Source organism: Anguilla rostrata, chromosome 8, assembly GCF_018555375.3.
Source record: "Anguilla rostrata isolate EN2019 chromosome 8, ASM1855537v3, whole genome shotgun sequence".
NCBI classification, from domain to species: Eukaryota; Metazoa; Chordata; class Actinopteri; order Anguilliformes; family Anguillidae; genus Anguilla; species Anguilla rostrata.
In genome coordinates, this window is record NC_057940.1 from 23,580,829 (window position 1) to 23,593,737 (window position 12,909).

General features: G+C 46.1%; 1 protein-coding gene across 1 annotated transcript in view; it reads left to right on the forward strand.

The window, feature by feature from the left end:
• clasp2 (cytoplasmic linker associated protein 2) overlaps positions 1-12,909 on the forward strand; it is a 79,794-nt gene that overhangs the window by 50,676 nt on the left and 16,209 nt on the right. Inside the window, exons 19-23 of the mRNA XM_064345571.1 lie at positions 440-547; positions 3,802-3,969; positions 4,974-5,018; positions 6,813-7,244; positions 8,296-8,358. Coding sequence (XP_064201641.1) covers positions 440-547; positions 3,802-3,969; positions 4,974-5,018; positions 6,813-7,244; positions 8,296-8,358 — 816 coding nt within the window. The remainder of the gene's footprint in view (positions 1-439; positions 548-3,801; positions 3,970-4,973; positions 5,019-6,812; positions 7,245-8,295; positions 8,359-12,909) is intronic.

Genomic DNA, 12,909 nt, shown 5'->3' on the forward strand with positions numbered 1-12,909 from the left:
TTCCCATTACAATCAGGCAATCACACGTTTTCATTTTACGTGAATGGAAGACATAAGATTGGGCCATGCGCCGCGCCGTTCTAGATTAAGTGCAGATCTTGCTCAAGTAAAGCCATTCATCTAACGTAGATTACGTTTTTTGTATTCTCTCGGGCAAATTTCCGTTAGTCTTTCGGAAGCGTGTATTCTGTCTGTCCGTCTGCGACGTTTTCTGTCAGTATGTCTGTTTTTCTATCACCCAGTAACCTACGAAACTATTTTCTATTTCAGAAATCAAACGTCAAAAACACTGAAAGCAAAAACTCTTCTTTATTCTTTTCCATTCGGTCTCGCTTACTTTCGTCTAAATATAATAGTTTCAACTCCACGTTTCGATGGTAATTGTCGCCCCCTGCTGCTGATTTTTAAAAATGACACGCCACATTCTTTGCCCGTTCAGGTCGACTGCGCTCCAAACAGACCCTCTCCACAGTGTCAGGGACCCCAGCCAGCTGTCAGGTGGACTCCAGGAGTCGCAGTCGAACCAAAATGGTCTCCCAGTCCCAGCGTAAGTACTGCACCCCATGACGTTCTTCTCCTGTGAATTTACTTGGTACCATTACCTGTAAATTTCTGTGGAGTTTGGTGTTGTAAATCGGCACACCAAAGCCTAATGGTACAACTGCTTCTGTTATTTTTCTATTCTTCTCCTTTTTCATTTTTGTGCCCTTGCTGTAGGTTCTGAAGATTCAGATTGCACGCCAGGTATTTTATCACACATGCAGACGTGTGCGTGCATGCGTCTGTGGTTTTACGTTTTTTCTGTGCAGTTTTCTGGATTCTTGCTGTGGTGTTCATTTAGTGGGAAGTTTGTGTCTGGTTCTTTGCATGTTCTTTTTTTAAGTGTTCACTTGTGGTGTAAACAGTTGCAGGAGTCCATATCTATCTGTGGCTCTGAATGTGCAGTTTCACATCCTCCAGTGATGTCCAGTGTTAAGGACTGTGTGCAGTGCAGCCAGCGCAGTAGCAATAGTGATGTCACACTGGGCATTAGGCTGAACTTGGCACACAGGCTTCATCTGGCACCGCCCGTACAGTCACCTTGTCCACGTGCGAGATAAACCCTTTTCCAAATGAAGAAGTCTTCTGCCTCACGATGACGGCATTGACGATGAAGTCATTTTTCTGTACTGTGTGTGTGTGTGTTATTACTTGCAGCGAAAAAGCACTGCAACATATTTATTTATTCTCTCTGTAATCCTGCTATGATACGTGTTACCTTAAGCAGCTTTGCCTATTCTACATGGCAGCACTGTCCCAGAATGCACTGCTCAATCTCTCTTCTTGACCCACCTCCCCTAACCCAATAATTAAATGAAATCCGCACTTCAGTGCTTTAATTTATTTTTTAATTTGCGCTGTCAGTCTGACCCGTGCTCAGTTTCTATCTAAAGAGAGCTGTTTAGGGCGTGTAGTCAGGATGCATGCTGTCAGTCATACAGATTAATGTGCTGTCCCTGACTCCGCCTTCGCACCCCGCCCCAATGACCCCGATCTTAACTCTGCCTTCCCCGCTGACTCAGGATCTCAGTCTGCTGCCCCTGGCGGTGGTAAGAGCCTCCTAATCCTCCCTGTGTTTCCATGGCATCGTCCCTGTGGCCCTTTGTTTAGTTTCCCACGTTCCCCGTCTCCACACGCCCTCGCCGTCATGGTCGCCATGGTCACCGCCGGCTCCACCCTGTGTTTGCTCTTTCCATCGCTCTGCGTATGCTTTTTATCAGCTGACATTCCTGCTCTTATTCTGTCGCAATGCTCTGCCCTGTTATCTCATAAAGCAGTCGAGTGCTGGTTTGCTTTCTGTTCTTTATTTGCGGAAAGTGGCGGTGAGGGGGTGGGGGGGGGGGGGCTTGCTATAGGTGTTCAGTCAGGGTTTTGTCTTATATCTTTTTTATTTATTTGCACTCATCATATAAAAATGACAAAATAACAAATACACTTACTTAAAATAGTACAAAGAGAGCTATTTTAAAAAGTGAGATGTTAAAATGAGAAACAATTTGTAGTGTTGAGTGCAAGGATTACCCATTAAGTCAGCAATAGCTGGCTCATTTTCAATGGGGTCCGAGACTGGACTATTAAAATAACTAAATATACAACAAATATACAAATCTTAATCTCTACATTTAAAAATATCTACAGTATAAAGACACGCGTGCACACACACAGAGCATGAACAACAACAGTCAACAAGGATCACTGGGCAAGGAGAAAGCACTTTAAACGATATTTAAATACATTCAGAGAACTGGCCGTTTTGATTGAGTCAGGAAGAGCATTCCAATCTCGGATTCCAGTAAAATAAAATGTGTTTGATGGGATGCCTTTAATCTTGGGAACAGCATAATTGAATAGACTATGCCTAGTGAAGTAACTATGAACGGAAGATAATCTAACAAAATTATTGGAGAGATAAGGAGCATCTGTGCCTTGAGTGATTTTGAAAACATGATTTTGACTTGTGCTGTTAATAAAATAACCTTCTCTGGAAGTGAAGAACTACAAAAAGAGTGTATTAAAAAGATTTTTAAAAAGGTGAAATCAGCTTGGTCATGCCAGTCTGATGTTGGTGTTCCTTACTTCCCTGTTATTCCGGCTTTTTAGAACATAGCTTTGGAAATCGGCTGAATTCTGCAGTAAACGGTGGGAAAGAATGTCCTGAAATGCAAGAAGGCTGTGCCGCAGAGCAGTGATGGATTAAAGCCTGTTACTTCATCATTGTGAAGTCATTCGGCTTGTGGCAAATATAAGAAATTTAAGGGGGGGGGGGTTCTCACCCCCCTTATTCAAACGGAGGACGGGTTTGCTCTCTGAAGCAGAAAATTGAGGCTGGCATTGAGGCACGCTCACACGGTCCGCGTCTTGCTCTGTCGTAGCATTAGCTCCATGTCGCTGAGTCACAAAGCCTCGGGATTAAACGCACATTTTAACGTCCCTGCTGTAGCCCCCTGGCTCTGGAGTCTGGCCTGCTTGGAACATGGCCACCAAAGCTGTTTTTACTGTGTTGTGATTTCAGTCGGTGGGTTACTGAGGGACTGCCATACTGCAGATCAGCTGTCTGATGTCACAGTGTCTTTGTGTGTCATTCTTTGTGTTAACATTTGGTATTGTGGGCATTTGCTTTGGCTGGTACATTGATTGTTCTCAAAAGTGGCTCAAAAAGCTCTGCAGAGACCAGTATATTCATTTCTTTTCCTTTTGTTCCTCAAGGAGTTTTTAAAGCACATTCTATTTTAAACCATCACGTAGTATTTCATAACATAAATGTGTTTATAGTTTTTATTTGTGGAAAACCCATCTTGTAGAGAAGCATTGAAATTATGCTGTAGAAAAACAACGCTATGTGGGTAAATAAACACAGAGGTAATCCAGAATACAACCTCCTTTGCAAACGATGAATGATGTTGATTGCAGTGCCAAGCCTAACCTCACTGTTTAGTTTGTTTGTTACTTTATCGTGTGTTTGCTTGGCGTACGCCCTTACGCGGGGCGTATAACGAGGCTTACACTTTAATTCCAATGCGTTTGTACAGCTGGCTGCGTGTTGAAGCGGTGCAGGTGAGGTGCCGTGCTCGCCCTGTGCTTCCGTAACCAGAACACCGCGCTGCTGCGTTTTGGGCGGGACTGCCCTGCTCCCGCCGTGGCGTAGAGAGGCGGCTCTGCTCTCCCCCCCCCCGTACGGCCGCCCGCGTCGCCTCCGCCGCTCCCCCAGCCCCGCCCCGCCCCGGCCGCCCGTCTCACCCCTCTCCTGTCGGTTCTCCACAGCGGGCAGCAGGTCCGGGTCCCCGGGCCGGGTTCTGGCCAGCACGGCCCTCAGTACCGTCAGCACGGGGGCCCAGCGGGTGCTGGCCACCTCCGGCTCCCAGAGGCGCAGCCGCATCCCGCGCAGTCAGGGCTGCAGCCGCGACTCCAGCCCCACCCGGCTCTCCGTAGGTAAGGACCGCGCCTCGCCCCAGCTGCTTCTGCTCCACCCCCTGGCGTCTTTACCTGAAGCCACGCCCGCCCGAGGCTCGAACCCCTGTCCCAATGCCAGCGCTTCGCTACAACCTGCGTCCCTGATTAACTACCAGCTCCATGCTCCGCCCTCCGCATGGATCAGCCAATGGGATCCGTTTAAATTTGCTTTCTCATTTTAAAGCAATAAATGTTTTTTTTTAATTTTCCTTTATGCTTCATGTTTATTCATTTTGGCTTCTTTGCAGAGCTGTTGTATTGCTTGGCTAGTCATTCCTTCACTAATGTTAGGGATGTAAACCTGAGTGAATAACAGCCCAGAGGTGCTGTCAGGTCCTGCCGAAAGATGAGCACTGGTTGACCAGAGCACGTCTCCAACGTGTGCTGTATGGCCCATGTTCCTATGCCTCTTTGGTTATTAGATGAGAGGTTGTTACCTTTACTCTGCCCTTTCTTGATGACCGCCACGCTAAGGCTCAGATAAGAGTATTGATCTTGACCCGGCCCTTAGTGTAGCATGGTGGGCCTCTGGCAGACCTCCTGTGTGTCCTGCTGGACCTTTTCTATTTGCCATTTAGTGCCCTGCTGCGCGACACTGCTTAGTCTTCTCAGAGACGGCTGCATGATATCCTCTCCTGTACTGGCTGACATGGCTTCTCCCCCAGGTTTCATCCATTACACCGTTACACATGTTTAGCTGTGCCATAATGGATATTAAAATGACATGTATATCAGTTTGGAACAGTCTTTGGTTGGCCATCAATGTATGAACTACCCTGATAGTTGGCCAACCAAAGACTTGGCCAAGAAGGTGCTCTTCTCAAATATGTGTTGCTGCATTTATGTATTTTTTTTTTTTGCTGGGTTTCCTGGATCTAGAACAGGCAGCATTTTTTCTTTAGATTTTTTTATTTTTTAGCCTGGTAAAAGTTGAAGGAGCAGGTTTCTAATCCATCCTTGTGCTTTATTCTTTTAAAATGAAGCTCCTTCAAACCAAAGTCAGATGTACAGTGAGCGGAGTAGTCGAGGTAAGCCAGCTTTGGTACTCTTGGACTTTCAGAACTGTGGGCCATTCTGTCTGAATTGAGAGATCCAGCACAGCCATGGATCACACACAGTGCTCCCGCTGCTGCTCTCCTGCATCGCGGGCTGGCTGACCCTGCAGAGCACCTGTGCAGAGGCCTGTTTCTGCTTGTCCTTGTATTTCTGTGTGAGATTAGCCTGGCCTGCTCTGTGATCACGGCAGTAAACACGCACACACACACACACACACACGCACACGCACGCACACAGACGCACGCACGCATGCACACACACACACATGCACACACGCACACACACGCACACAATTTTTTGTGCAGTTTTTCAAAAATCAGCAATGGACGGTGTTCCTCTGAGCCCCAGAAACCATTAATGAAATGTCAGTGGTAAAACATTCACTAAGGCGTAACTAGCTTGCTAATGAGCTGGTGACTCTGACTGCTCTTATTAGCCAAGTTATTTGTATTCCTATGTGCTACTGGCAGTCCAATCACTATGAGCTTTTGGGTCCACGCAGTCACCTTTCTCCTCAACTGAGATATGTTGTTAGTTTTTATAATGTAGTTTAATGCCCATTAGAGTAGTTTTGTTTTTGTTCCTAAAACTTAGTTTAATGCTTAATTTAGGGTAGTTGACAAGTTGTCAATCAAGTCTCCACTTCTTGGAGTTTCTGTCCTTCTTGCAACCATAGTTTCTCCCTCTAGGGAATTCCTGCAGTTCTATGCCTGATATTTGCATTGTAAGTACATACAGATAGGAGCTTCTGCTAGATGGCAGTACAGTAACTGGGGGGATGCCTAACAAAATGAATCCAGACATTTGTCAGTTACTGCCACATAATGGTGTTTATTGTTTTTTTCATCTGTCTTATCTATGATACTTTAGCTCTGGTAGATCGTGGCAATTATACCTAACCTGTCGTTTTAAAAACTTTTCCTGGCATCATTGTAAGCAGCTGGAGATGATTTGCTACAGAAAATTTTTAATTAAGCTCATTCTCAGAACTTTTGATCAAGATGGTGCTCTGAAGCATTTGTTGGGATGTGTGAATATAAAGGAATGCTTTAACTATAAATGGCGGCAGCCAAAATGTGAATGTGTGCTGTCCTCATTGTGAAATGAATGTGACCCGATTGGGCAGTAATTTACCCCGTGTGTAGTTGCACTGGCCTCAAGATTTTGAAGTGACACTTGATGCTGTCCAGGTCTTTGTAATATGAGGTCTAGGCAAATCGGTTCAAGAAGTGGGAAAGCACTCAACTTCAATGAATGATCCTCCTGTTGGGTAATAACCAATGCCCTACTTTACTTACTGACCCTTCCCTCTCAACATCTGACCTTCCCTTTCCCACAGTCCTACCTCTGGTCTTCTCTTTTCATAAAACTCCGTAAAATAAGTATTGATGACTTGTACGGTATGATAAATTAAGAGACGGTACTTTCTCTTATCAGCGGTGTTCCTGAGCTTCAGCTCAAAACTGTCATGTGTTTTCTTCACCCCAACGGATCTGCTCTTCCCTGTAAAATGAGTGCTCCTTTAATTCCTCCCAAGGGGTTCCACCTGGCTCTGTATTTGTAACCATAACACATTTTCTTAACAATGTGTGGAAAAAAATGAACAAAAGTGTATATTCATGGTAGGGAACACGAAGCACTGTTGGGGTTGAAATTCATTCCTTTTCCCTTTTCCCTATCCAATGACTGTTCTCTTATTCTCTTTCTCCATTCTGCCACCCTTCGGCTGCTCTTGGCCGGCTGCGCCTGTCCCTGATTCCCGCTAGCGCGCGGTAGCCGAATCCCTCGGCCTAGCATGAGTCAGGGCTGCAGCCGGGAGGCCAGCCGCGAGAGCAGCAGGGACGCCAGTCCTGTCCGCTCTTTCCAGCCCCTGGGTAAGTCAGTCAAGCCCACCTTGCCCAATCATCTACCTGCTGTGCATGGCCCCGCCCCGATACCCCAGTCCCAACCCTTCTGGCACCAGATCACTGGTAAAGTCTGCATTCGTCCATGTGTCAGTCTTCATGGGGGGGGAGGGGGGGTGGGCGCGGCGCATGTGACCCATCCGCTATCCTTCTTTCTCTCTGCTCCTTCCTTCATCCTCCTCTTGGCCTCCTTCCATCTATTCTTCTTTTTGTCCTTATCCAGCGGGTTTTCCGCGGTCCGTCGGATTTCTGTGTTCTCCGTAATGCTTCAGAAATCGGACATAGAAGCGAGCTGATTGGCTTCAGCCGTGTATGTGCTGCTGTGGCGGGGAGCACTGTGGCCCTGGCCTTTATTTGATAACCCTGGTGTGGATCTTGCAGGGGTGGACGGGGACACCTCAAACATTGCATGTATAAAACATTGCAGGAACGTGACGAGAACGCTGTCTGTAGTTTGGGGATCGCGATGAGACTGCATGATCTTTGTCTATCGCTTTGGGTTTTGAGTTCCGTTGGCTGATGATTGTCGCTTTGCTTCATCATAGAATACTTAACACTTTAGTTTAATTTATTGACACTGACCACAGGTCCTGTTTGTTTCATGACTGGTAGTTTCTATTTTGGACAATAAATTCAGATTTATTGTTTTTGCCATGTGTGATTTTTGCCCAGCCATATGTCCGCATGCTGCACATGAGCAGTGTGTGGACTCTGTTTCAGCGTGTGACATATTGGGCCTTTTAATATAAGAAGAAAGCGAGTTGATTTCTTCTGTAATTAATCCTCCTGCACTTCCTTTGCCTGTGTCAACAGCGAGTTTGACATTTACTGGAGGTAGTTTACGTTACTTTGGACTTGATAATAAACTCTGCTCAGCAGAACCTGCGACAGAACTGATCTTCTTGTCTGTCTTCTGGGCAGAACCGATGTTCCTGTTTCTATTCGGGGCAGAACCGGTTTTCCTGTCTGTTTCCAGGGCAGAACCGGTCTTCCTGTCTGTCTTCAGGGCAGAACCAGTCTTCCTGTCCATCTTTACGGCAGTGCAATTATTATGGTCTGTCTTCAGGGTAGCATATTGAATAAAGCTTGAGCTGGTTGGAGGTTTGTTAATGATTTATTTATGTATTTATTACCACAGCTGATAAGCTGGAAGGAAAAGCGGCTTTGGCAGTGTGTATATCCGTAGCTCTATGCATGTTTCTGGTCCTGTCCCCCAGGCCATAATACCCCCGCCCCTGGCTGTCACCCCCCTCCCGCTCACCCCACCCCTCCCCCCCCTCCCCTGTGCGTTTGGCCCTGCGGCCGGTGCTAACAGCTCGGGGCTCTGTGTGGTTCTGCGTTCCAGCACCCCGACACGTCTCCAGGTCCACCGGGGCCCTCCACACCCAGGATGTGTTTGGGGCTGCAGGTGAAGGCCGAGGTTTTACACATCATCACAGAGTCGATGATATTTTAAACTTTTTCTCTGCGCCTCTTGTTGTTTTGACCTGGTGTTTTGGAGTCTTCCTTGTTTATGAGGCTTTATCAGTTAACGTAGACATCATTTGGGTGTTTTTTTTTTTGTCATTTATTTATTGGCCATCCTCTGGACTGTTCAGTGCTGTAGAAAGCTGCAGGTGTGTCAGTAAGAAAGCACAGCTGGGCTTTGAGGCTGAAGACAAGCCTCGTGGAGAATGCCTGTCTGTAGCGGTGCTTTCTGCAGCCTGAATAGTCATCTGCACATTCTGTGTGTATTTCTGCAACACGTTTTAAAAGTGTATGTTACTTTCACACATCTTGGTGAGCACAATTTGGGTTCCATTTTATTTGCATTATTATATTCCATCACTCCTACATGTCCTGCACCTGTTTGCGTTTTTCTTTATTTTTCTGATTTTGTTATTGTAAATGTTCCCTAAATATTTTTTGTGTGTTTTATTGGAGTGACTGAAAATCCATAAGATTTAAGAATTCTTTCTGCACAGCTCAAAATTTCACTTGAAATTTATGGGAAGTGAAATCTGTAGTCCTGCCAGCTATGAGTGTGCATTTTCTCTGTGTGTATGGCTCACTTAGTCTCTCTGAGATTCTGTTTTTGCCCTCTGAGTGCGTTTCTCTCCATTTCTTACGTATAGTGCTGTGTGTGTGTGTGTGTGTATGTGTCTGATGTATGCTGCTCTGTGTGTGTCTGACGTTTTGTGCTCTTTGTGTTTCTGATGTTTGGTGCTCTTTGTGTAACTGATGTATATTGCTCTGTGTGTGACTGGTGCTGTGTGTGCTTGAGTGTCTGATGTACAGTGCTCTGTGTGTGTCTGATGTATGCTGCTCTGTGTGTGTGTCTGACTATGGTCTCATGTGACTGACGTATACGCTCTGATGTTCCCATGGTTCTTGATTGTAATGGTACAGTCATACTGCTCTTGATCTGTACCCAGTTCGGAATTTGGATGTTGGTGTCTTGCAGTACATACCGCAGCACATGCTGATCCTGAACTTCTTTCACAGCTCTAATTCACGAACTCTTGTGATCTCGCTATCTTGACACTAAACACTCCTGTGCCTTACATACTGTATACACCCTAATGCACACACCTGTGCCTCGATCGTTCCTCATCCATCTTCTACATAATACTGTATCACCTACCCTCTACATCCCCACACTAATCTTATCACTCTGACTCGTTGTCTCCCTCACACTAATATTACACCCTACATACACACACTCCTTGTTGCCTCCCTCACTAATACTGTTACACTACATATCACACACTCCTTTGTTCGCTCCCTAATATCAACTGTATCACACCTCTACTTCACTACCTCCTGTTGCCCCTCACACTATACTTATCCACGTACATATCACACACCGTGTTTCCTGTATGCTCTCTCACACCTATTACTTATTGACAACCCTACATGCACACACTCCTGTGTGTCTCCTCACACTAATACTGTATCACCCTACATATCACACAACTCCTGTTTGTCCTCACACTATACTGTATCACACCCTACATACTACACACTCCTGTTGCTGCCTACACTAATACTGTATCCACCCTACATACACACACACTCCTGTGTTTCCCTCACACTAATATGTCACACCCTACATACACACACTCCTGTGCTCTCCCTCACACTAATACTGTATCACACCTACATACACACACACTCCTGATGTTTCCCTCACACTAATATCACACCCTACATACACACACACTCCTGTTGCCTCCCTCACACTATACTGTATCACACCCTACATACACACACACTCCTGTGTTCACCTAACTGTATCACACCCTACATCACACACTCCTGTTGCCTCCCTCCTACGTTCACCCCTACATACACCTCTGTCCTAATACACACCCTACATACACACACACTCCTGTTGCCTCCCTCACACTATACTGTATCACACCCTACATACACCACACTCCTGTGTCCCTCACACTAATACTGTATCACACCCTACATCACACACTCCTGTTGCCTCCCTCACACTAATACTGTATCACACCCTACATACACACACACTCCTGATTGTCCCTCACACTAATACGTATCCACCCTACATACACACACATCCTGTTGCTCTCCCTCACACTAATACTGTATCACACCCTACATACACACACACTCCTGTTGCTCCCTCACACTAATACTGTATCACACCCTACATACACACACACTCCTGTTGCCTCCCTCACACTAATACTGTATCACAACCCTACATACACACACACTCCTGATGTGCCCCTCACACTAATATTACACACACCTACACTACACACACACTCCTGTTGCCTCCCTCACACTAATACTGTATCACACCCTACATACACACACACTCCTGATGTTTCCCTCACACTAATACGATCACCCCTACATACACACACACTCCTGTTGCCTCCCTCACACTAATACTGTATCACACCCTACATACACACACACTCCTGTGTCTCCCTCACACTAATACTGTATCACACCCTACATACACACACACTCCTGATGTCTCCCTCACACTAATACTGTATCACACCCTACATACACACACACTCCTGATGTTCCCTCACACTAATACTGTATCACACCCTACATACACACACACTCCTGTTCCTCCCTCACACTAATACTGTATCACACCCTACATACACACACACTCCTGTTTCCCTCACACTAATACTGTACACACCCTACATACACACACTCCTGTTGCCTCCCTCACACTAATACTGTATCACACCCTACACACACACACTCCTGTTGCCTCCCTCACACTAATACTGTATCACACCCTACATACACACACACTCGTGTTCTCCCTCACACTAATACTGTATCACACCCTACATACACAACACTCCTGTTGCCTCCCTCACACTAATACTGTATCACACCCTACATACACACACACTCCTGTTGCCTCCCTCACACTAATACTGTATCACACCCTACATACACACACCTCCTGTTGCCTCCCTCACACTAATATCACACCCTACATACACACACTCCTGTTGTCCCTCACACTAATACTGTATCACACCCTACATACACACACTCCTGTTGCCTCCCTCACACTAATACTGTATCACACCCTACATCACACACACTCCTGTTCTCCCTCACACTAATACTGTATCACACATACACACACACTCCTGTTGCTCCCTCACACTAATACTGTATCACACCCTACATACACACACACTCCTGTTGCCTCCCTCACACTAATACTGTATCACACCCTACATCACACACTCCTGTTGCCTCCCTCACACTAATACGTATCACACCCTACACACACACTCCTGTTGCCTCCCTCACACTAATACTGTATCACACCCTACATGCACACACTCCTGTTGCCTCCCTCACACTAATACTGTATCACACCCTACATACACACACACTCCTGATGTTTCCCTCACACTAATATCACACCCTACACACACACACACTCCTGTTGCCTCCCTCACACTAATACTGTATCACACCCTACATACACACACACTCCTGTTGCCTCCCTCACACTAATACTGTATCACACCCTACATACTCACACACTCCTGTTACCTCCCTCACACTAATACTGTATCACACCCTACATACACACACTCCTGTTGCCTCCCTCACACTAATACTGTATCACACCCTACATGCACACACTCCTGTTGCCTCCCTCACACTAATACTGTATCACACCCTAAATACACACACTCCTGTTGCCTCCCTCACACTAATACTGTATCACACCCTACATGCACACACTCCTGTTGCCTCCCTCACACTAATACTGTATCACACCCTAAATACACACACTCCTGTTGCCTCCCTCACACTAATACTGTATCACACCCTACATGCACACACTCCTGTTGCCTCCCTCACACTAATACTGTATCACACCCTACATGCACACACTCCTGTTGCCTCCCTCACACTAATACTGTATCACACCCTAAATACACACACTCCTGTTGCCTCCCTCACACTAATACTGTATCACACCCTAAATACACACACTCCTGTTGCCTCCCTCACACTAATACTGTATCACACCCTAAATACACACACTCCTGTTGCCTCCCTCACACTAATACTGTATCACACCCTACATACTCACACACTCCTGTTGCCTCCCTCACACTAATACTGTATCACACCCTACATACACACACACTCCTGTTGCCTCCCTCACACTAATACTGTATCACACCCTACATACACACACACTCCTGATGTTTCCCTCACACTAATACTGTATCACACCCTACATACTCACACACTCCTGATGTTTCCCTCACACTAATACTGTATCACACCCTACATACACACACACTCCTGATGTTTCCCTCACACTAATACTGTATCACACCCTACATACACACACACTCCTGTTGCCTCCCTCACACTAATACTGTATCACACCCTACATACACACACACTCCTGTTGCCTCCCTCACACTAATAC